This window comes from Hemitrygon akajei, chromosome 8 (assembly GCF_048418815.1).
Source record: "Hemitrygon akajei chromosome 8, sHemAka1.3, whole genome shotgun sequence".
Lineage (NCBI taxonomy): Eukaryota > Metazoa > Chordata > Chondrichthyes > Myliobatiformes > Dasyatidae > Hemitrygon > Hemitrygon akajei.
In genome coordinates, this window is record NC_133131.1 from 15,001,876 (window position 1) to 15,028,167 (window position 26,292).

At 41.4% G+C, this 26,292-nt stretch overlaps 1 protein-coding gene across 4 annotated transcripts in view; it reads left to right on the forward strand.

The window, feature by feature from the left end:
- The window catches only part of akap10 (A kinase (PRKA) anchor protein 10), a 92,918-nt gene that overhangs the window by 31,264 nt on the left and 35,362 nt on the right, over positions 1-26,292 (forward strand). For 2 of the 4 annotated variants that reach the window (XM_073053298.1, XM_073053299.1), the window contains exons 1-3: positions 1,054-1,658; positions 20,689-20,868; positions 25,367-25,936. In XM_073053298.1, coding sequence (XP_072909399.1) covers positions 1,436-1,658; positions 20,689-20,868; positions 25,367-25,936 — 973 coding nt within the window. In that variant the 5' untranslated portion in view covers positions 1,054-1,435. Of the gene's footprint in view, positions 1-1,053; positions 1,659-9,501; positions 9,657-20,688; positions 20,869-25,366; positions 25,937-26,292 lie in introns of those variants that run through there. The other 2 variants (XM_073053302.1, XM_073053300.1) reach the window with 2 other exon arrangements.

The following is a 26,292-nucleotide window of genomic DNA, read 5'->3' on the forward strand; positions in this document are numbered from 1 at the left end:
TACTCTAAATTGAATCTTCAGGAAGACCATTGTTCTGAGCTGCATTTTAAATTCAACCCTTGTATCCAGAGATACCGGCCATGTGACAGACGCACTGCCACCTGGCTGGTCGGAGGACACACCACATGCCAATCAACATTTAGTCCCCCCCAACTGATCAATGCACACCTAAATTATTGGTCACCTTAATTGGATTATGTCGCCCAGCCCCATGCTATAAAAGGTGAGACATGTGCCTGGCTTGGCCTCTCTTACAGACCACCTCATTGAAGGTAAGTATATTGATTTATGTTTCGGAAGGTCTATCGTTTGTCCTGGTAAGGGAGCCGCAGCTATCCAAGGTCAAGGGGGATAGCTGTCATAGTGCTTTTCGCTTGTTCTTTGTATGTGTAACTGTACCCTGTCCCCACACCGCTTCCTGTGTATTGTAGTTGCTTGTGTTGACCCGACTTCCCCTTGTAAATAAATTCCTTATTATTAAAACTGTGTGTGTCCAGGCCTCTACTGTTGAGACTCAAAGAACCAGTTATTTTCCATCACAACAACCCTCCATCCATATTCAGATCTGATGGCTGGTTGCTGTGAAATTAATATTTACTATACACCCTGTCCTCGTTATATGCGTCTTAAGACAATGCGGATTCACAGTTATGCGAGGAACCTACTTCTACCAACGTCTCCTTGTATGTGTCCAAAACTCCCAGTTATGCGAGGAGCACTGCTTTCCCGCCAATATTAGTAATGTGCGCACCCCTCATAGTTTCACTGTTGGGATGAGAAGCATCGCTTTCCCACCAATACAAGTCAGGTGCACACGCCTCACAGTCTCACTCCCGCCAGTCCTGCATTGGTTTTGGCAAGGTGTGGATGTGCGATCTTGCGCTCTTAAACTTTTGTTGGTTTTACCTACATTGCAGTGATTTTGTGCTTGAAATATTTAGCTATGCCTCCTAAGCATCCGATCTCATGTCCTGGGCCATCAGCCGAGCGGCAGAGAACCGCTTTAACACTTGAAAAAAAAGTTGGAAATTATAAACAGCGCAGCATCAGGTGAAGGTAACACAGCTCTGGGACGCTACTGCCGGGAACAGAATCTTGCCTTTAAAGTTCTCTTGTTGCTTGAAAATGTGCCAGCCCATTTCGAAACATTTGGACAGCATTCATCCTAACGTAACAGTGCATTTCCTGCCGCCTAACACAACCAATCGACCAAGGTGTGATCCACATTCAAGGCGTTTTTTTTAATGGTGAACTATCTCTCAGATGCTGCAAGCAACAGACGATTTTGAAAACCCTGGGGGTTTACCAACAGTGAGGGAATGGTGGAAGTCAGAACACTTGGCACACATGGTGATGGACATGGACCCAAGTTTAGAATGGAGTCAGCATTTCAGTTGTTCCCTGCCATCAACCCTTCTTCCGTACAAGCAAATTTATGCTGAAAAACAAAATGCTGCCAAGCAAACAACCCTCACCACTTTCTTCAAACTGGTGTCATCTCCTGCTGCCGGCAGTTTTGAGTTCTGTGAGTCTTCCTTCACCCCTTGCTGTGCTTGATATGATCCTGACGACCCACAACCATCCACCTTATCCATGTAAAGCTGCCCGATATCACAACAACCGCTCATCTCCCAGAGCGAACACATCTGCCAATGTTGGTGAGTACTGTACACCCTAGTATGTTAACTGTTTATGATTTATTACATTGAATATTACCTTAAATTGATGAAATACATTACGAATGTTGCCTTGTGGTACTGCTTTTGTGTCGTATTGGTATGAAAATGTGAATAAATTACAGATAAAACATAATTAGGAAGCCCTCTGGAACGCATCCCTATTTTCTCCACTTAAATAATTATTCACATTGTGCGTTGACTGCGAGGAACATATCCCCTGCATATAACGAGGATAGGGTGTATATCCTAACTCCAGAATACACCCTGACATCTGGGATGGGTGGTTTGTCTTATGAGAAATGATAATTGGACGGGGGCCAGTCCTGTAATTGCTGGAATTTAGAACAGTAAGAGGTGACTTGATTGAAACATAATATTCTACGAATACTTTATAGAGCAGAGAGGATGTTTCCCTTTGTGAAAGAATCTAGAATGAAGGTTTAGAACTTAAAACTTAGGATACGTCCACACTATACTGGATAAATCTGTAACCAAAGCTTTTTCTCTTCGGTTTTGCCCTCCATCCACACTAAAACAGCGTTTTCGTCCCCCAAAAACGGAGAATTTCAGAAACACTCTCCAGAGTGTGTAATTTTGAAAATGCTGGATTGGCCGGAGCAGTGTGGACGAGGTAACCAGAGAAATCTAAAAATGCTGTCATGATGTGCCGGAACAGATGGTGGCGGCAGCACGGCATTTCATTGTTTTCTTGAACACAACCTAACAATTTCAGAACAGACGGCAACGAAACTGAAGCCAGAAGAGTTAGAAATGTACTCACCGAATACTTTGACCCATAACTTACTGAATAAATAAGTATACTCATAAGTATACCTGTTTTCTGTCCTTGCTCGTATGAAGGTGGTATACCTATTTATGCAAGTACTTCTCTGACAATAGACAATACAGCCTAATGTAACACTGTATGGAAGTACAAGATAATACTGATGCAGACTTATTTTATACATTTAACAAGGTGCTTTATTAATGCCACAGAGTTCATCAGTTTTTCAATGTTCGTCATCAGCTGGGTCATACTGTCTGTGAATTCCCTGTTGGTTGCCTCCATATGCTCCAGTATTTGTTTTTTTTTTAGTTTTAAGTCCTCCTGCACGAGAGCAAACAGCTGTCCGTCATTTAAGTTTTTCTAGTCTGTAACTGAACAAACGTGCACCTAGTCTTTCGTGGTGAGATTCGACACCAAACATGTTGCTTGTTTTCAGTAGATGTGTCCTGAGCATGTGCAGTAGGAGGAGATTCGCTGAAATATCCATTTTAATGTGGACAGAAATATTTTAAAAAATGCCTAGTGTGGACGCCTTTCGTTTCTATGCAAAACCAGCGTTTTCAAAATTATCCAGTCTAGTGTGGATGTAGCCTAACTTCTCAGGCTTTCAGCAGGTACAGGTATCGATTATAATCGACGTCACGATGACAAACAGTGCTATCCCTGATGAGGATGGCAGAGTTTGTCCTCAAAACGTTGGTTATAATTGATATCTGTACCCGGCTAGAAGTCCGAGAAGAGTTTATTTGTCATATACGCCGGGAAAGCACTAGAGCCTTTTTAAAGTTTTTGTGAATGTCTTAAAGTTTGTAACTGTCTTCCTCAAAAATCATTGGAAGCAGAATCTTGGAATACTCTTGAGGGAAAAGTAAATAGGTTTGTGATGAGCAAGTGGAAGAGTAGGTGAGAAGGCAGAGTAAAGGTTATAATCAAATCAACCATTCTCTGAAAAGGCCAGAAAAAAACTTTAGGGATAAGTGGACTCTTTGTATGATCATGCGTATATTTGTTGATATTAAGGGAATTGAAAGATCTATGATTAGTGCTGGAAAATTGTGCTGAAGTATACAACCCTTATTGAAGTATACTCCCTTATTGAATAGGGGAGTAGGCACCAGAGGGCCAATAGCATACAGTTGTGTCTATTCCTAATGTTCATTGGTCCCTACTCAAATGCAAGGCCTGCATTCTAAAGTTTATATAATGTAGGGTTTTACTTTTTGAGCCTTATGCTGCCATTATTCTTGCCTTTCATAATTTAGAGCAACACTGCTTATTTAATTGTTGTCTTACCCTTGCATTAATCTGTATCAAGTTCCATTGTCAGCCCAGAATCATTTAGAGTTCTTATTTTCCATATACCTTAATGAGCTTGTTTTGATCTGTCTGCTCAATTACTTGTTCAGTGAACTATTACTGGAAGCTATTGTCACAGATAACAGTGATGACACAGGAATTAACATACAAATTTGAATAAAATGTAGCTTGTAATCCAAATTTAGATTGTAATATTTGAATTGAGACTTGCCTATGTTTGCTGTTTTGTCATTGTGATAGACTGCTTAATTAATGATGTTCCTAATCTCAGTTGTGACACAGATAGTTTTGATCTGACAATGTATCTTTGACTTTAAGATAACTATTTCTCTTTCTGTAGATACTACCTGACCTGAGTGTTTCCAGCATTTCTGTTTTAGTTATTAGTTCTTTTACTTAGTTATTTTTGCATCTTCAGAATATTACTTACTACACATTCAAATATATTATTTAGAAGTCACGACAATTACATCTGTAACTTTAGTATTAAAATAGAATAATTATAAACCTTTTAGCACAGTGATTCAAGTGTTTGCTAAATTATTCAGTGCCTTTTAATTCTCTCTACAAAGTGAATGATAGAGGAATACAATTGCAAATGTTATTTGGAACAGTGCGTCCTGCTCCACTTTTGATTTGATTTAACCTTTTTCTATGTGGATATTGGGGTGGATGACTCGCTCATGAGAGCAAAGATCATTTCTTAACCTCAAAAGGATTTTTTTTAATAGAACTTGTAAATGGAGCATGAACATTTCTCTCATTAAAAGAACTTAAAATAGAATATCAGACTCTTTGAACTAGATTCTCTGAAGTATTGCCTTCCAGTTGAGCTGCCTGATAAATTGCTCTTGGCCCATAGTTGCATAGCTGCCAGTCGTTCTTTCAGCATCTTCACTATAATTTCAGTCAGGTGCAGATGAAGTGAAATTCTATTGCAGTCTCTTCCTTTCATTATGATTTACATTTAGAGGCCACTTCATTAGGTACACTTGCTCATTAAGGCAAATATCTAATCGGCTCATTGTGGCAGCAACTCAGTGCAGAAAAGTATGCAGACATGGTCAAGAGGTTCAGTTGTTGTTCAGACCAAACATCAGAATGGAGAAGAAACATGATCTAAGTGACTTTGACCATGAAATGATTTCTAGTGCCATTCGAGGTGGTTTGAGAATCTCTGTAACTGGTAATTTGGGATTTTCATGCACAATAGTCTCTAGCGTTTATAGAAAGTGGTGTGAAAAACGAAAGAAAATCCAGTGAGTGGCAGTTCTGTGAGTGCAAACACCTTGTTAATGAGAGAGGTCAAAGGACAATGACTAGAGTGGTTCAAGCTGACAAGAAGGCAACACGAGGAAATCTGCAGATGCTGGAAATTCAAACAACACACAAAATGCTGGTGGAACACAGCAGGCCAGGCAGCATCTATAGTGAGGAGCACTGTCGACGTTTCGGGCCGAGACCCTTCGTCAGGACTAACTGAAAGGAAAGATAGTAAGAGATTTGAAAGTATTGGGAGGAGGAGGAAATGCGAAATGATAGGAGAAGACTGGAGGGGGTGGGATGAAGCTAAGAGCTGGAAAGGTGATTGGCGAAAGTGATACAGAGCTGGAGAAGGGAAAGGATCATGGGACGGGAGGCCTCAGGAGAAAGAAAGGAGGTGGGGGGGAAGCACCAGAGGGAGATGGAGAACAGGCAAACAACTAAATATGTCAGGGATGGGGTAAGAAGGGGAGGAGGGGCATTAACAGAAGTTAGAGAAGTCAATGTTCAAAGAAGGCAATAGTGTCTCAGAGTGATGTGCAGAAGAGTATCTATGAACACACATGTTAAACCTTTAAGTGGATGGGCTACAGCAGCAGAAAAGCAATCCAGATTCCACTCCTGTATCTAACAAAGTGGCCACTGTGTATACATCAAAGTGCAAGGGTGGCATACTGTACAAGACTATCAGACTTGTGTGATTAAAACTGAGTTAATCCTTCAAGTCTGGATGTTATGAAACCAAAACACAAGTGAACTGCAAGTGATTGCTGTTCTACCACTGATGACAATATAAGACCATAAGTGATAGCTTGAGCATTTTGTGTGTGTTGCATGGATTTCCAGCATCTACAGATTTTCTTTTGTTTGTGATAGAAACAGTTTGGGCCTTTTGGCCCAGTGAGTCTGCTCTGCTATTCCATCATCCCTTGCAACCCCATTCTTCTGACTCCTCCATTACTTTAAATGATAAATATAATTTATCAAATACCATATTATAAATTCTAAATTCAAACTGTTCACCATTGAGTTCACAGCATTATTTTGCATTTCTGTTGTAATAATTGAATTGCAGGATGTTTGAAACTACTTCACAGGTAATAAATTGTTTTGCATGCGGCCACTGAGATGTGATAAATACAGCATGTAATATATATGTTATGTATATGTAATTATGTAATAATGAGTCCTGACGAAGGGTCTCGGCCTGAAACGTCGACAGTGCTTCTCCTTATAGATGCTGCCTGGCCTGCTGTGTTCCACCAGCATTTTGTGTGTGTGGCATGTAATAGAGGCCTGATGTAGGATGTCCTTGGAAATCTGACGTCTTGTTCTCCACATTAAATCTCCGAATATGGCATGCTTAGGACTTTGCTAGACTGGTAGTTTTTCTGGACTAATGTTATTAATACCCCAACTTTTAACTTATTGTAGTACTGTGTAACATTTATCAGTTTTCTGTGAACCTAGTTTAAAGGGAACTGAGAAACCAGTGAACAGAATGGCAGTAAGGGAGCTGGAAACCCGGTGAACAGAAGATGAGCACATCAAATATCACCTAATATGACGCTCAACTAGCATAACAGCTGAAGAGTCATATGGAAAACTGTCAGTTTTACCAAGCTGACCCCAGGCCTAAGAGGTGTTTCCAGTAGTGGGAGAGTCTGGAGCCAGAGGGCACGTCCTCAGAATAGAATGATGTTGTTTTAGAACAGATAATTATGAATTTCTTCATCCAGAGACGGATCTGTCAAATTCATTGCACAGCTGTGGAGGCTCACTCATTTGGGTATATTTAAAGTGGAGCTTGATAGGTTCTTGATTAATAAGGGTGTCAAAGATTACCGTGGGAAGGCAGGAGTGTGGAGTTGAGAGGGAAAATAAATCAGTTATGATCAAATGGCAGAGTTGACTCAATGGGCTAATTGGCCTCAATCTCCTTCTGTCGTATAGTCTTAAAACCTCCAGTTTGTTTCAGAGTCACCAAACGAGCAGGAACACACACACACACACACACACACACACACACACACACACACACACACACACACACACACACACACACACACACACACACACACACACACACACACACACACACACACACACCCCCCCCCCCCCCCCCCCCCCCCCCGCCTCTGTTTGGTTTGTCCAGAGTATGAATCAGCTATGAAGCATTTCAACTAGTTACAAGGAGATGAAAATTATCAATGTAATTATTTCCATAGAGGGGACACTGCCAGAGCCGACAATAATGTTCATGTTTTGTTATCTGCAGAATAACAAGGGTGTAATCCATGTTTAATAGAATGACCACTTCCTGGTACTGGTTAATTAATAGAAGTTGCCCATAAACAACATTGGTGTGAGTGGGGTATGAATCTTATATGGTCTTAAGGTACTGATATGGAATCCTTTAGATGGGTGAGTCTTTAATTTCACATCTCTATTTAAAATGTAGTATCATCTTGTCAAAATTACTGTCAGCACCAATGATAAAATAACTAGGCCCAGAATACAGCACTCTTACAACTCAAGCATTTTATTTTACTTGTGCACAAGGAGAACAGCATGGGCTCCTGTCTCTGTTCTGAAGTCAGAATAGAAAACTGCTATTGTTATACAGAATTGGCTTATCAGTACAGATACTGATTATTGCAAATTATATATGTTTTATTTCTTAACTCACATGATCAATCGCCATTCACAATAAGAGGCATTAAAGTCAATCAAAATGTTATGGTATTTTGAAGTTATTTGATGTTAGTAAAGACAATAGAGCATTAGTGTTGGGTATAGTTCATATTCTTCTGTTATCTCATCTTTTTCCTGCACCCCTATTCTGTAAAGGGACACTATTTTTAGGAAGTCCTTTTTGTAAAAGTGGCACTACAAAGGCCTCATGGTTTTAGCTTGAATACCACACTATCTTGTCTGTAATAAGCAGAGGTATCTCCAGCAGTCTCACCTGAAAGGTCTTGCTTGGCTACAACTGCCCCTGGCCATCTTTGCCCCACGTTGACTTCGACAATCCCAATGCTGCACCAAATGTTTGGCTGATTTGAGGGGTCCGTTCTTGGATTGGGCACAGTATTATGACCCAGGCATAAATATATGTTGTGTAAAAGCATATTGGCTTCAGTGTGACTTTTCTAGTTTATTAGCAATACACAGCTTGATTTAATGTTTGTCCATGTAATGGTAACAGATTTTGATTTTTTTCTTAACAGCAAGTAACATTGAATAATGTTAGCTAAAAGATAAACAATGCTTGGATATCTCTTTGCCTGTCCATCACCTCTCTGGTGCTCCCCCCCCCCCCACCTTTTTCCATTCTCCCATGGCCTTCTGTCTCTTTCACCAATCAACTTCCTACCTTTTTGCTTAAGCTCTCCCCTTCAAGTTTCACCTATCGCCTGGTGTTTCTCTCTCCACTCCCTCCCACCTTTCAAATCTACTCCTCAGCTTTTTTTCTCCAGTCCTGCCAAAGGGTTTCGGCCTGAAACGTCAACTATGCTTTTTTCCATAGATGCTGCCTGGCCTGCTGAGTTACTCCAGCATTTTGTGTGTGTTTATCAAAAAAAATTCTTGAGAACTTTTATCTACGTTAGTAGTTGGATATTTTTATTTGAAAGGCAACACTTCCGATATTACAAGACTTGTACAGTTCCAATCTGTAGCCATGACTCATTTTTTTATTTGCTTTTAACATCTGGGCTTCACCGGCAAGACAAGCATTTATTGTCCTTCACCTAATTGCCCTTGACCAGGTGATGGTGAACAACTACATTCCCTCTGCCTGGAGGTCTCTGATATATTTATAAATCAGAATTGTGTGTGATGTTGGGGTGGAGGTGGGGAAAAGCCTGCAGTTAGTATGTTCCCATGCCCCTCCTGTCCATTCCCCTGCTGGTAGAGGTCATGAATTCGGAAGGTGTCATTGTGGTTTATTTTGTTGATGGCATAACTGCATTAGTGATGGAATGAATGTTTAACATGGTTGATAAGATGCGAGCCAAGTGGGGCATTGTACAACAGGAGCTCAGCCTTTGACTTGCCCTTCTAGCCATGGTTCTTGTGTGGCTGTCCAGTTGAGTTTTGGGTCAATGAGTCCCAGAATTTCAGTGGTGGGTCTCTTGTTGGACATGGTCAAAGTCTGGTATTCTGGTGTACATGTTACCTGCCTCTTCTCTGCTTATTTCTGATATCTAGATCTTGCTGCTTATTATCATAGGTTGCTATGAAGTTGTGAATGGCATTGAACATTGTGTAATCATCAGTGAGCATCCTGCCATAATGATGGTAAGAAAGTAGGCTGAAGATGGTGCTATGGAGAACTCCTATAGTGATGTCCTGAGGCTGGGATGGTTGACCTCCCACAACTATTGCCATCTTCCTGTATTTGACTTGGGGCTTCAACAACTAGAGTGTATCTTTAATGCTCATTGATTTTAGATGCTCATTTGATGTCAAGAGGAATCATGGACAACGTTCAGTTTTGTGTCCTATGTTGTGATGGAGGTCCACACTCAAGTGATCCTGGAAATACTCGTAAACTGGGCATCGGTAAGCAGTGACTGAAGGCCAGGTGCTGCCAGGTGCCAATTAAGGTAATCAGCCAGATTTGATTAGTCCTACTTTTTTTGTGATTGGGCATACCTGCCCAGTTTTCCACAAGTAGATGCTGATGTTCCAAGTGTATTGGAAGGGCTAATTCTGCTGCACAATTATTCAGTATAATAGTTGAAACTGATGTTAATGCATGAAATGTCATACACTGCAGAAGTTAAACAAAACAAGGACAATAAAAGCTGGTACAAAGCAAGATCCTGCAAATAGCAGTTGATGCACCATCAATAACTCTCGGAGACGTGAGGCGAGATATAGGCTTTTATTGGCTGGAAGAAAGAACAAGCTGCAAGTGACCAAGACACTACATCCTGGAGACTGAGGCCGGGGCTATGTCTCCAATCGCCTTTATACCGGGGTCTGTGGGAGGAGCCACAGGAGCAGTCAGCAGGGGGGCATGTCCAGACGGGTATATGTAGTTCGCCACATTCACCCACCCCTTTGTTTTAAAAGAGAGTCCCCATGGGGCGAAGTTTCTTACAAGTATATTTACAGGTTAAGTCTATCAGGTGGTCGAATCTGTCGCTGCGATCTACGTAGCACCGGCTGTGATTGCACAGGTGCGGTGGTGATTGCACTGGAGACAGTGGTTGTGCTGGTTCCGGCCTGACTGGAGGTGTCAGCCCACTCGGCGTCAGTGATCCCTCATGCGTGTGCGAGGCACCTGGTATATGTGTGTGCGAGACGCCCGGTATGGGAGTGTCGTGAGGAGTCTGTGTAGGGCTTGGTGTGCGCGGTGTCACCTCGGGTACAGGGTTCATAGTTACCGTGGAGTGTTCAGGGTAGTGGTCTGCTGCTCCTGCGGGCGCCAGGTCGCGGATGGAGACCGTGTCCTCCCGCCCATCAGGTAAGACCACGTAGGCGGACTGGGGGTTCGCATGTAGTAGGTGAATCCTCTCAACCAGTGGGGAGTAATTTATTGCTCCGCGTATGTTTCCGGAGCAGCACTGGCCCTGGGGACGTCAGCCAAGCCAGTAGGGTGGTCCCAGTGGCAGACTTCCTGGGAAAAGAAAATAGGCGCTCATGAGGGGTGGCATTGGTGGACGTACATAACAGAGAGCAGATAGAGTGGAGTGCCTCGGGGAGGACCTCCTGCCATCGAGAGACCGGCAACCCTTTTGACTTAAGGGCTAAAAGTGTGGCCTTCCACACTGTGGCATTCTCCCTCTCCACCTGTCCATTTCCCCGGGGATTATAGCTCGTGGTCCTACTAGTAGCAATGCCCCTAGCCAGCAGGTACTGGCGCAGCTTGTCACTCATAAAGGAGGACCCTCTATCACTGTGGATATAGCAGGGATATCCGAACAGAGTGAAGAACTGGCGCAGGGCTTTTATGACGGACGTGGCAGTGGTGTCGGGGCAGGGGATGGCAAAGGGGAACCGCAAGTACTCGCCGATAATGCTGAGAAAGTAGACATTGCGGTCGGTGGAGGGAAGGGGGCCCTTAAAGTCAACACTCAGTCCGCCATCTTGCCTGCCCGCCTCGTGCAAGACATGGGGGTGGCCATCTTTGTCGGCGCCACCTCGCCCCGCCCCCGACCCACGGGTGCTTACCGGGCACCAAGACGGTGGTTCAACTCTGGCCTCCATAACCCTCGACCAAAGCGCCCCACACCAGCTTGCAAGGTCAATGATGGACATCCTGGTGGAGGGGCACAGGACTAGCTGCCTGTTTGACACGGGCAGCACTGAGAGTTTTATTAACCCGGACATGGTGCAACGCTGCGGACTCGTGACACAGCCAGTAAGCCAGAGGGTCACCATGGCTTCTGGGTCGCATTCCACAGACATCCGGGGGGGTTGTGTAGCGACATTGGTGGTGCAGGGCACAGAATATGGGGACTTTGCGCTACTGGTCATGCCTCAACTGTGCACGCCTGTGCTATTGGGGCTGGACTTCCAGAGCCACCTTGAAAGTGTGACTATGGCATATGACGGGGCCCTCCCCCCCACCACTCACTGTCAGGAATTCTCAGTTTTGCGGGACTTCGTCATATACCCCGCTACTGACCACACACACACACCGACCCACACATCCCACCCAGCACCATGCCGACAGCTGCGCTACTGACACCACTTGCAGCCTCTCCACCCTCAAGATCCCTCCCCCACCGCTGTTCGCCAACCTGACCCCCGACTGTAAACCTGTGGCAACTAAAAGCAGGAGGTACAGCGTGGGGGACAGGGCCTTCATTCAGTCGGAGGTGCAGCGGCTGCTCAGGGAGGGGATCATTGAGCCAAGCACAAGTCCTTGGAGGGCCCAGGTGGTCGTTGTTCAGACTGGGCAGAAAAATAGGATGGTCGTGGATTATAGCCAGACCATCAATAGGTTCACGCAGCTTGACGTGTACCCCCTTCCCCGCATCGTGGATATGGGCAACCAGATAGCTCAGTACAAGGTGTACTCGACCATAGATCTGAAATCCGCTTATCACCAGCTCCCCATCCGCCCAGAGGACCGCCCCTACACCGCCTTCGAGGCGGGCAGCAGGCTCTATCACTTCCTGCGCATCCCCTTCGGTGTCACAAATGGTGTCTCTGTCTTCCAGAGGGAAATGGACCGGATGGTGGACCAGTGTCAACTGAAGGCCACATTTCCCTATCTGGATAACATCACCATCTGTGGTCACGACTGGCCGGATCACAACACCAACCTCCAACGATTTTTCCAAGCAGACCACTACCCCGAACACTCCACGGTAACTATGAACCCTGTACCCGAGGTGACACCGCGCACACTAAGCCCTACAAAGACTCCTCATGACACTCCCATACCGGGCGTCTCGCACACGCATATACCAGGCGCCTCGCACACGCATGAGGGATCACTGACGCCGAGTGGGCTGACACCTCCAGTCAGGCCGGAACCAGCACAACCTCCATCTCCAGTGCAATCACCACCGGCACCTGTGCAATCACAGCCGGTGCTACGTAGATCGCAGCGACAGATTCGACCACCTGATAGACCTAACCTGTAAATATACTTGTAAGAAACTTCGCCCCATGGGGACTCTCTTTTAAAACAAAGGCGGGGTGAATGTGGTGAACTACATATACCTGTCTGGACACGCCCCCCCGCTGACTGCTCCTGTGGCTCCTCCCACAGACCCCGGTATAAAGGCGATTGGAGACACAGCCCCGGCCTCAGTCTCCAGGATGTAGTGTGGTGGTCACTTGCTGCTTGTTCTTTCTTCCAGCCAATAAAATTGATGCACCATCAATAACTCTCGGAGACGTGAGACGAGATATAGGCTTTTATTGGCTGGAAGAAAGAACAAGCAGCAATTGACCACCACACTACATCCTGGAGACTGAGGCCGGGGCTGTGTCTCCAATCGCCTTTATACCGGGGTCCGTGGGAGGAGCCACAGGAGCAGTCAGCCGGGGGGGGTGTCCAGACGGGTATATGTAGTTCACCACAGCAGTGATGTTGATAAGATAATTCATTATGGTGATATTAATTGATGGATACCTTTTGAGATCCTTTACATCCCTTTTGAGGAAGGAAACTAGGCCCTTTTGTTTTAATGATGGCATTGAGACAATGTTGTTCTCCTGAGTTTCAAGCTACGTATTTGTACTCAGTTCAGTGGTACCAGAATGTGTTACTTTCTTAGGTAAGAGTGCTACCACAATGGATAAATATGATATTCTTTGGATTTTGTTGACTATAGGATGTGCATGAAACAGGGATACTCAAAGTTAAGTGCATTACAATTGCTGGTGCTGGAACTTAAGCCTATCAGAACATTGAGGCTCCCAGCCAATGATTCGAGGAATTGAGGATTATTGGGAAATGGCACAGAAGAGGTATTGAGACCACTATGGATCAGCCATAATAGTGAATGTCAGGGCAGGCTTGAAGGGCTGAGTGGCTTACTCCTTGTTATTTTTGACTGGGAGATGGAGACATGCTCCTTCTGCTTCTTACCTCCCACCCTTACATAAAACAAATTTCAAATTTTAAATTGAATATGTGGAGGAAGCTATGCTGCTTCATGTTGGCCTAGTATTAATTGTAGTGAAGCTAAAAATATAAAGACATTTTTGTAGAGCTGGCTCCAGCCTCTTGAAGTGCATTTCAGGTGACTTAGCATTATTTGTATTAACGTAAAAGTTAAACTACGTCATGTCAGTATGAGCTTCATGTAATAAAATGCAAGTGATGTTAATAATGATGCAGGTCGATTGAAAAGGATGGATCAGTGTACATTTCAACACAATACCAAAATTACAAATCAGCATCAGAAGAATATTTTCAACATTTCTCACAAGTATTGTAATGTTGATAATGTAAATATGTTTTGCTTTGCCTGAAGCTGATTTAATTTTCCATAAATGTTTATTACCACTTCTTATATAACTGTCAGCTTTGGTTTATGATAACACTGTAGTTTCTGAGTCAATGTCTTGGCTTAAGTCCCTTGAGACTTGGGCACATGATTTTTTGTTTTCTGGCAATCCTTTTCAGAACCAGTTGAATACTATATTATTGATGGTGATGTCTCTTGCTTGTGAATTTAAAGCATTTTCCTGGCTACCTAGGAAAGAAAAATATCCCATAGAATAATTTGAAGAAAATGGGTGTGCCTCAGCCTTCTATTTGATAGTTATTCCTGAGCCAGACCTAAACCAGATTATTTGCACAGGTTGTTTGTGGGATCTTGCTACTTTTGGGAAGTATTTGATAGCCTCCAAGTTGCAATGGGATATATTGCTGTAGTGAAGTATTTACAAAAGTATTCTCTTTTAATAATTTTATTTTATTCAATCCATCATAGCGCGCGCACACACAGAATGCTGAACAAACTTGGGAACTGCTGAAGGACCTCGGCCCAAAATGTTGACAGTTTAAGAAGCTGCCTGATCTGCTGAGTTCCTCCAGTATTTTGTGTGTGTTGTTCTGGATTTCCAGCATCTGCAGAATCTCTTGTGATTATCATTCAGTCCATTATTTGATTCAATAAAGTGATGCTTGACAACTATAATTAGTTTACGTGGAAATAAAATGCTGCAGTTTGAACTGTCCAAGCTTTTGAATTAATGTTTCACTTCAGGTGGATTTAAACTTGTGTTGACAGGGTTAATTGTGTTGTTAAGTAATAGCTTCAAGTCAAATGTATGGTGATTAAGTGCCTTTAGGAAACCTGGAAGGATGTAAGGCTCAGTTCTGGAATGCCTGCCAATTCAGAATGTCATATCTTGCTGTGTTTGACCTTTTCATCCATTCAAATTATACCATTATGGTGTCGTGTTGCAGCAGTTATTTTGATAACTTGTGATTTGAAGAATGACTTTATCATTGTCTATTTTCAATTATGTCCTATGTCCAGTGTAGTGAAATGATGCTCTTCCAAATGCTTTTGGAATGTTCTTGCTGTTACATTTTAGAAACTCTCATTTTGTTGCATGGAAATTCACCATTGGATTTCTGCATCCTTTCAGCAAGGGTTGATGGTGTGACAAACTTAGCTGCTGCATGGTAAATTTACACTCATCAATTACACTGGTGTTGGCAATATTTCCTGTTTAAAGCTGAAGAAACTTGTTACTGTGAACATGATGAAATATCATCTGGTCACTTTAATTGAACAATTACAGCACCTGTTTAAATTGCAGGCATTTGTAATCAAACCTTGCAACTGCCTTAAATTAAACTGAAACAGCACTCTAACTGGGCTATTAATTGAATTTGGGGTCCAAATCAGAATCGGGTTGAGTATCACTGAAGTACTGTATGTCATGAAATTTGTTGTTTGGTGGCAGCTGTAAAATGCAATACGTAAAAAATACTATAAATTACAATAAGAAATATATGTAGTGGATTCCAGTTAATTGGGCCATTGGTTAATCAGATTAGCCACTTATTTGGGACAATTCTTGAACAACAAAAACTAATCAAGAAAATAGCTGGGATTTCCTTTGTTTATTTGGGACACCATGTTGCTTAATTAGGACAGGAGACTCTCCGAACAGTTTGTAACTAGCATCAGTCACGTACACTTATGTGGCCATTAAACTCTACACTGTGCTTAGAGCCAACAGTTTTTAAATAGCCTCAGTTGCAAACTCAATAAGCAGTAAGATAATTTGGAATAGTTTTGCTCATTGTGATTTCAAGCATTCAGGCTTGGAGATGCCAGAAATGGCCAGGGGTGAAAATGAAACAATTTCAATACTTCAAGTTAGGAACTACAAAGAATTTGAAGGTATTGACAGTCCCCTTGAATGTTACAATGAAAATGAAGATTTGAAGGATGCTATCGTCAAAAGCATTGTATGAAGGGAGTCCATTATCTGCTCTAGGTGTCTGCACTAATTTTGTTTATTTGCAGTCAATCAAAAGGACCTGGCAATGTACACTGGATAAATTCCTCCATCAATAACTGTTAGAAATTAAAACATTTTTATAGTACTGTAGTAATATTGAAACTACTACAGTACCATATTAGTGTTCTAATTTGTTCTGTATTTAATTTAAATACATAAATTGTTACTCTTTGTAGTTTGTCTTTTTAAATCTTTTTATACCTATTTCAATGAAACTTTGGCTCATTGGAGCAGCTGCTTAGTTAGGCCAAAGTTGAATGGTCTTGATGAGTCCCAATTAACCAGAATCAGTTGTATTAAAAGTAACATTAAATAATTTGTGCAAAAGGAGAGCAAAAATAGTGAGGTAGTGTTCGTGGGTTGATTCATTGCCCTTTCAGGAATGTGATGTTAGAGGGGAAGAAGCTGTTCCTAAAACATGAAGTGTTTTCTTCAGACTCATGTACCTTCTCTCTCTGAAGTTAGTAATAAGAAGAGAGCGCGTCCTAGGTGATTGGGGGGGGGGGGGTCTTAATGATGGCTGCCACCTTTTGAAGATTTCCTTGAAGCATTACATAGGTAATATGTATAAATAGATTATATTATGTGAATATTTAAAAAAAATTTTGCTTTTTGTACTTTGTCTAGATTATTTAAATATAATCAGATCCTTGTGCTTTCCTGAATGTGCAGTGAACTATTTCTATTCCTACGTTCAGTGTTGCAGGATCTTCCTTGTACATGAATTTGCTGTGCACCCTATTCCCAATGTGCACATTATCTTAGTGCCACTGATTTCCTTGGAGGTGGGATTGAGAAGAGGACTAAAAATTTGTCTAGTTTAAGATGGCACCATTTGACCCATGAACTATGATCATGGTGTTATTGAGATGTTGGTGCATTTGAGCCCTGCTCTGCCTTTGAGCTCAGTGTTGCTTCAGGGGCATTTTCTAATTAACTGACCTGAGCTTCTTGATGTAAGGTATTTCTAACTTTACCTCGGCCATGGCTAGCTTATTCAGTCCAGCTCTGTCCATTTGAATGGAATCGATCACTAAAAAAGTTTTTGTTTTTGTCTTGTTCTACTTCATTGTTATATTTCTACAACAGAGGAGGCAGCCATTTTGCCCATTGATCCTTATTCTGTCTCAAACAAAAATTAGCTCCACTGTGATTCTGTGCTTGCTGCTTTTAGGAGTAATTCACTCTATCAGCTGGCAACTGGCACATCTTTAGGATGTGGGAAATTAAAAGTTGTAACTGGGGTGTGAAGCAAAGAGTTCTTGCAAGGTTAATTAGCTAAGTTTTTAAAAATGCAAAATATTTTAAGAAGTAGGACTTCAAACAAACTGCTGGAGGAGCACAGTGGGTTGAGCACCATCTTGTTGGGGGGTGCATGGCTGCAGGAATTGTTGACATTCCCGGCATCAATCCTGAAATAGAACAATTCCTTATCTCATATAATTCCTTAATTTTGCCTACTGAGTTTCTCCAGCAGATTGTTGCTCCAGATTAGAACTTCTTCAGTCTCTTGTATCCCCAGCATTTCAGCAAGAATGCTGCTAATATTAATATTAACCATCTTCACTACACTGCTTACAAGTGATATCCCAGAAAATGTTTAATTTTGAATTGTAAAGATACTGAGCACATTATTGCAGTTACAGGCTAACCAGGCTCCGGTTCCCAATGAACTTTGTTCTCGAGCTTTAAAACAGGTGGTTAGTGAGAAGGTTGATGCATTTTATGATATTTCCTACATTTGGGGCCAGTTCCATTAAATTTTGAGATAACAAATGCATTTTTCAAAGAGGGACGGAAACAAAAATAATAGGATACCTGAAGCTAATTAGCTTAATGTTTCATTGGGTTAAAATATTATTAAGAAGGATACAGCAGAGCACCTTTCATACAGAGGAAACAGTCAATCAAATCAACATAATGATTTGAAAGAAAGGGAAATCATGTTTGCCCATTTGGACTTCTTTGAAGAAATGTTAGGTGCAGTGGATGAAGGGAAACCAATTGATATTCTGAGGTTAAATTTCCAGAAGGCATTTGACAAGCAACCATATCAAAATTACTGTAACAGATTTATGTTGTGGGTAATAATCTGATATGACCAAATGTTTGGCTGACTAATAGGATGTAGTTGGCTTAACTGGGTCTTAACTGGTTAGCAGGATATAACAAGTAATGTGACATTGGGCCTCTGGGTTTTACGATTTAAATGACAACAAAACTGTAGTTGCTAACATTTTTAATACAAAACCAGGTAGGAAAATTATTTAAGAAGAACGTGGGCTATAATTCCAATAGGTTAAGTAAGTAGGCAAAGATCTGGCAAATGTGTTATGTATGTTGTATTGGGTGGAGGAGTGGAGATATGTTTCTACTGTAAGGCACTCCTTGCCTCTGCTAGCCTGCAGGTCACCCTTGGGCAAAGTGTAGCACCTGCTTAGCTCCCCGATCAGGGTCACATGAAGCTGTGAGAGCAAGAGGTGGATGGTTGACCCTGGTTATGTGAATACTGACGCCAGGCAGACAATCTCTGAAGAGTGCTGATAATGGCTAGGGTCACCTGTCTTGTAAAGCCACTGCCCAGAAGGCAATGGCAAGCCAATTCTGTAGAAAAATTTGCCCAAAACAATCACAGTCAAAGACCATGATCCCCCATGTCATAGGCATGGTCCATAATGTTGATGTTGTATTATGTACAAAAATATGAAATTATTTATTTGGACAGGAAAATGGGGGCATGGAAGACACAGGAGGCTGCAGATGTTGGAATCCAGAACAACAAACAACCTGCTGGAGGAGCTCAGCAGGTCAAGCAGAAGCTGTGGGAGGAAGGGAATTGTTGATGTTTTGGGACTAATGCAGGATTTTGACCTGAAATATTGATGGTACCTTTCCTCCCATGGTCACTGTTCAACTTAAGAGTTCTTCCAGCAGATTGTTGGTTGCTCCAACTGGAACATGCTAACTAAATGGTGTGGGATTGCAGTGTTGCGATGTAGAAGGATTTGGGTGTCCACTACATGTTATTAGTACAACAAATAAATAGGAAAGCTAACAGAATGCTACAATTTATTGAGGAGGATTTGAATATGAATGTAAGGAGGTTTTGATTTAGTAACACAGAGCATTGGTGTGACTACATCTGGTGTGCTGAGCTGGGTATTTGTCTCATTTCAAGGAAAATGTTTTCAAGCAATGAAAGCAGCTTAAAGGAGGTTGATTACCTGGAATGGACAGAGTGCCTTGTAAAGAAATGTCTGAGTTCAGAACAGTGAAAGGTCATCTGTTAAAATACAAGATCTTGATTGTCTTAAGATGCACGTGACTAGAATGTTTTCATTTACAAAAGAATGCAGAACAAAGGGGTCACAGAAAAGAAGTGTTGACCATTTAAGATTATGAAGTTGCAATCTGTTTCTCAAAGAATAGTGGAAGCAGTTTCTTCATTATTTTTAAGGCAAGATAGATATTTGATTAGCAAGTGGGTTAATGGTTACGAAAGGTAGTGGTGAATGTAAAGTTGCTATTACAACTTCACTTTCATTAACTTTAGAATACAAGGAAGTTTTTGTGTATGGCAAATACTCTGATCCTTTGTTCTAATAGTGAAGCGTACTAGTACATTGGCCTAGAGCCTGTTCCTGAATGCTAATGGTAGAGCTTGAGCTGAGTTGTTTGACTTGTATTAATAAATGATGTTCTAGTTCATATTATTTTACTTCCCTTTTATAATGTAATGTCAAATCATATAATTTCTGGCTTTGCAATGACTATAACTTGATCATCATTCATCCAATCATAATTGAGAAGGATTTTTCAGTCTACCCAATTTACAGTATAATATTTTGCTGTGCAGTGAAAAATTTAATTAATTTTTATTTTGTAAGAGCAAAGTAGGTTGAATACAAGATAACGTGTTCACTGGAAATTAAAGCTATGATTGATTCTTTTTTTTCCCTCTTATCTTTTCCTATATGACTGCAGTGTATTTGGGGGAGTTTTGGAAAACTTGGTGCTGTGCGCAGTTCTATAATCAGTAATGCTGCCCAGATGTTGTCTGTTTAAAATTATTGCAGAACTTGCAAAATAGGATTAGTAAACGTTTATGTTCACTTCAGCTTGTATTATACTCAGCTGAACTACAGGTACCATCGCTAAATAGCCAATACGTAGCTGTTATGTTATGAATCCCGAATACACAAACCATATTAATGATTTTAGGCCGTTAAATTAGACTAGAAGTAACTGAACTAAAAATTTATATATAATATGTAACGAAACTTGTTGAGTTATAAGAATTGCTAACTGTCCTGTTGCAATAAAAGCTTCTTCCTGCTAGAAGTGCAGTGTACGTTTATTTTTTCCAAAATTAAAGGCTTATGGTGCTAAAGGGTCACAAGTACGAAATGAGAGTGCATGAGGAGCATCCATCTAAGGGCTTAGACTTTACAAATTCAGTCCATATAGGATCTTTGACTGATTTTGGAACAAACCTTTGTCTTTTCTTCAAAAATCTATACATTTGAAAGACTTGGAATTTAAACCATTGGGAAGGTGGCAACAAAGTCCCATATTCCCTCTATTGTTATGTTTTAAAATGGATGTTAATTACATCACAATAACTTTGCAAAGTTACTGACTGTATTTCATTCCTGAAATGTTTTGTTTCCGTTGCATTCCCAGCTCCCGTTTCAGTAGCGACCCCATCGCCAAGCAGAAACCATGCACTTTTGGAAGCTGCAGGGCCAAGCAATGTGGCAATCAATGTCATCTCTGCCAACATGGACTCATTTGCACGTGGCAGAACCGCAGTTCTCAAGCAACAACCAATTCATATGGAAGCCGCTCATTTTGGAGACTTGGGTAAGGTTGATGATTTACTTTAAGTCAATGAGTTTATTCCACGGATATCCTTTGCTGAACGTAATACAACTTTCTGAAGTTGTAGTGCCATTATTGTCCATAGGATTTTACAATTGCAAATAATCACAACAGTTCAGCTTTTGGGATAATTTAACAACATGTCAATTGTTCAAAATATCAAGAGATCTCCAAGTACTTTGCTTTTGTGTTTGTTCAGCCTTTGCAACACATTCCAAATGCCTTTGGGAGCAGCTCTTATCTTCCTTTTAGTGTTCATAGATTTGCATCTATAATTAAGGTACTTGTAAAACTATCCCAATATAATTGTTATAAACTGCACCTTACATTTACTCTTAAATGTGCTCAAAGGTTTTGTCAAAATTGAGGAGGCATCTATTGCAAGCCCTCTCCAGTTAATGTTCTGTGCAATTTCATATAAACTCAGTGGCTACTTTATTAGGTACAGGAGTTGGACCCGGATAGTATTCTGCTGCTGAAGTCCTTCCACTTAAAGGTTTGACACGTTGTGCATTCAGAGATGCTCTTCTGCACAGCACTGTTGTAATGTGTGGCTTTTTGAGTTACTGTCATCTTCCTTTCAGCTTGAACCAGTCTTGCCATTCCCCTCTGACCTCTCACATTAACAAGACATTTAAACCCACAGAACTGCTGCTCACTGGATGCTTTTTGTTTCTCTCATCATTCTGTTAACTTTAGATATTGTTGTGCGTGAAAATCCCAGGAGGTCAGCAGTTTCTGGCATACTCAAACCACTCCTGCCTGGCACCAACAATCATTCCAAAGTCAAAGTCACGTGTATCTAATTTCTTACCCAATCAGATGTTTGGTCTGAACAACAACTGAATCTCTTGACTTTGTCTGCATGCTTTTATGCATTGAGTTGCTTTCAAATTAGATACTGCATTAATGAGCAAGTGTACAGGTATATCTAATAAAGTGGCCACTGAGTGTATATGACAGATTAAGTCTTCTTATGACAAGCCATAATCAAAGCATCTTCTACCCCCTCCCACATATCTTTCTGACTGGGTTCTAAACTTGAAAGATCATCAGAACACTCAATTTTAAATAATATTGTTTTGAAATAATTTGTACCAATTTCTTTTATGCTTAGCTTCTACCCTAAGTTTCCTTTTAGACATAGAGTTCATTGAAAAGTTACTTTGTGTAATATTTCACATTAATGCCAATTATTTGAAAGCAGTCTCACTTTTCTAAAGACCTTTTACCCATTCTTTTGAGTACCTTGGGACATTTTGATTTAATTTGGGGACCAGAAAAAAAATAGAGTTGATGCATAGTCTGTTAGTTTGGATGACTTGTGGGCAAAGCCACAATTGTGTAACTAATTTTCAAACTCTATTTTGACATCTGTTTCTCATTTATCATGTTGTAGTTTTGATATCCAATCCACTTAATATGGACTAGAAATAGAAGGGGATCCAAGAATCATTCCTCTTTATCCCTTAGCTGCTTCAATCTCTTATAGTTACACACTACAAGCGCTTAGCTAGTTGTTCAGTGTAAGGGCAGGCCTTTTGGCCCACCTCAAACAAGAGATCATCTGTAGATGCTGGAAATTCAAGTAACACATATAAAATGCTGGAAGAACTCAGCAGGCCAGGCAGCGTCTATGGAAAAAGTACAGTTGACGTTTTGAATGAGACCCTTCAGCAGGATTGGAGAAAAAAGATGAGGAGTCAGAGTAAAAGGGTAGAGGGAGGGGAGAGAGAAACACAAGGTGATAGGTGAGACCAGGAGAGGGTGGAGGGGTGCAGTAAAGGGTTGGGAAGTTGATTGGTGAAGGAGATACAGGGCTGGAGAAGGGGGAATCTAATAGGAGGTGACAGAAGACCGTGGAAGAAAGAAAAGGGGGAGGAGCACCAGAGGGAGACAATGGGCAGGCAAGGAAATAAGGTGAGAGAGGGAAATGGGAATGGGGCATGGGGGGGGGGGACAGTACCAGAAGTTTGAGAAATCAATGTTCATGTCATCAAGTTGGAGGCTACCCAGATGGAATATAAGGTGTTGCTTCTCCAGCTTGACTGTGGCCTCATCTTGACAGAGGAGGTGATGGATGGACATGTCGGAATGGGAAATGGAGTTAAAATAGATGGGCACTGGGTGATCCCTCTTTTTCTGGCAGATGGAACATAGGCGCTTGGCAAAGCGGTCTGTCAATCTATGTTGGGTCTCACCAATATACAAGAGGCCACACCAGGAGCACTGGGTACAATAGATGACCCCATCAGACTCATAGGTAAAGTGTCACCTCACCTAGCAGGACTGTTTGGGGGCCCTGAGTAGTAGTGAGGGAGGAGGTGTAGCACATTTTCCACTTGCAAAGATAAGTGCTGGAGGGAGATTAATGGGGAGGACAAGGGAGTTGCGTAGGGGGTGATCCTTGTGGAAAGCAGAAAGTGGGGGGGAAGGGAAAGATGTTCTTGGTGGTGGGATCCTGTTGGAGATGGTGGAAGTTATGGAGAATTATGTGCTGGGTGTGGAGGCCGGTGGGATGTTAGGTGAGGATGAGAAACCCTATCCCTGCTGGGGTGGCAGGAGGATGGGGCGAGAGCAGACATGCGCGAAATGTAAGAGATGCGGTTGATGGTGGAGGAAGGGAGGTCCCTTTCTTTGAAGAAGGAGGACATTGCCTTTGTTTTGGAATGTAAAGCCTAATCCTGAGTGCAGATGTGGAGGAGACAGAGGAATTGAGAGAAGGGTGGCATTTTTACAAATAACTCATGGAAAGAGGTATAGTCCAGGTAGCTGTGAGAGTCAGTGGGTTTGTAATAGACATCAGTTGATAAGCTTTCTCCAGAGGTGTGGGGTCATCTCTTGTATCCAGTGCTTCCGGTGTGGCCTCTTGTATATCGGCCCTACTGAAGGGTCTTGGCCTAAAACATTGACTGTGCTCTTTTCCACAGATGCTGCTCGGCCTGCTGAGTTCCTCCAGCATTTCGTATGTGTTTCTTTCAGCCCACCATATCAGCGCAGACCATCATGTTTGTGTATTCTAATTCTAATTGCCTGCATTTATTCCATGTTTCGCCATGCTTTGCTTATTCAAGAATCGTATGGTTGTGTTACATTACTGATGTTCAGAATACACACCCAGTACAAAGCAGTACTAAACTGATCCTGTGAAACAACTGGGAACAGAATTCAGTATGAACTTCTTGATGACCAGGCATTTCCTCAGTAATTATTCCCCCTTTCTATTTGCTCTACTTAATTATTTTTAATATATGTGTATTATAATTTATAGTGTTTATTACCATGTTTTGCAATGTACTACCACAAAATAAATTTCATGAGATATTCCAGTGATATTAAACCTAATTCTGCTTTTAATATACTTCTGAAAGCAGCATAATACTTAATATTCTCTTCCCTAATTTCTAGAAATATTTATTGTATAGAGGAGGCAGCAGAATATGATGAATTCAGTGTTTTCAGATCTGTGGAAATAATTCCAGGTAGTGGTGGAAGGGCATATTAGATTAATCTGTATTCTAATATTAAGTTGAAATACTTACATTTTTCCATTATTGACTTTGGTAATTCATGTTTTGGAAGTTCCTGTTATGTGTATTTGGCTAGCTTTAAAGATTCATTATATTTCAAGTTATGCATTATTGTTTAGAAGGCATTTAATGATGAGCCAAAGAAGTTTGAAAATGAAGCAAAAAATGTTGAAGTATTCAGCAGATCAGGTTGAAATACTGACTCGTGTGCCCAGGCAATGCAACAATACATTCAGAGTTATCCTTCATCTTCCCCATTAAGCAGTGCTGCATTCTCTGAATTCCTAAATGCGCACTTTATGCTTCTGTGCAACCAGGTGTTTGTACAACTGATGTACAAGATATGTTCTTTTTCCAGTGGGAGGTGCATGTAGACAGGTGTCAACATTGCAGGATGCAGTGTGTTGTTCAGAAGGTCAGACGTTGAAGAATTACTAGATGATTGTTGCTGTCTGGACCCACAATAAAAATGTATCAAGGATGAAACATGAATTCACCAAATGTGTTGCCATCATTTTGGCAGTTCTCCCAAAGGCTTAACTTAGTTATCAGCAGAGTGACAGATGGCAAGAGTTCAACATATTCTGTCATTCCATGCATAGAACTGCTGCCAGTGCATAACAGAATAATTAGACCATGCTGCATTTTTGAGGTGGGGAAAAAGGATAAGATTTGTTGCTTAAATAGGTTTATTCCATTCTGGATCATTGTAATTTTTGTATTATGTCCAACAATAAAAGAAATTGTCTGAAAATTATAAAAAAGCATGTTATCTGAAAAATTGTCAACAAATGAGTTCATCAGCATTCAAATGGAGGCCCACAATAATATGTTTGGAATAGATTTTCGTTTCCTACAAGATGCTCTGGTTATGACACAAATCTTTTGGTGTAATTTAATTATTGTCCTGAATAAAATGTCCATCCTTTTGATCTGTTTATTTCAAATAGGTCACTCTTCTCTGAACTACAGAACCGAAGAGACTAACTCCAGACTTTCAAAGACCCTTGAGCAAGTCTTGCAGGACAGCGTTGCCCTTCCATATATCATCCAGTATATGGAGATGCAAGGAGTTGGACATATACTTAAATTCTGGTTGGAAGCAGAAAGTTTCCGTTCTACAAGCTGGTCTCGCATTAGAGCCCACAGTCTGAACATAGTAAAACATAGTTCTTTAGCAGAACCTCCCTCTCCTTCAAGCAGGCATCCTAATGTTGATGGGCCAGTATTGCTCGACTCCAGCACCTCATCTGACCTGGAGGCAAAGGGTGATCTGGTTTCACAAAGTGAGAAACTCTGTATCGCTAATCCCGCAAGTTTGGACTGTGTAGATAGAACTAAGGCATCTCCGGGTCACTCATTTAACCAGGGTGGCAGTGATCTGAATCTGTCACATGTTGGGACATCACAAACAATAACCATTCAGACAGAGGATGCAAGTGAGGAATCGATCAAATCTACATCCATGGTCCATCCACATTCAACAGAGCTCAAAGGGCTTTCAGACAGGCTGATGAAAAGTAAGTGTGCTTGTATCACTTCCCTTCAAAAATCATTACTTCCATTTTCTCTTCCATGCTATATCCTTCTTGAAGCTACAATTCACATTGACGTTGGTAATAAGCTTCTGAAATCATAGGTCAGTTTATTATCAGAGTATGTATATGTTACCATATACCTTCAGATTCATTTTCTTGAAGGCATTTCAAGATTCAAGTACATTTATTATCAAAGAATGTATAAATTATACAACCTTAGGATTTGTTCACTCACAGACAGCCACAAAGCAAGAAATCTGAAAGAACCCAATTAAAGAAAAAAAGAATAAAAGACCAACACTCAATATGCAAGAGAAAGGGAAAAAAAATACAAATCA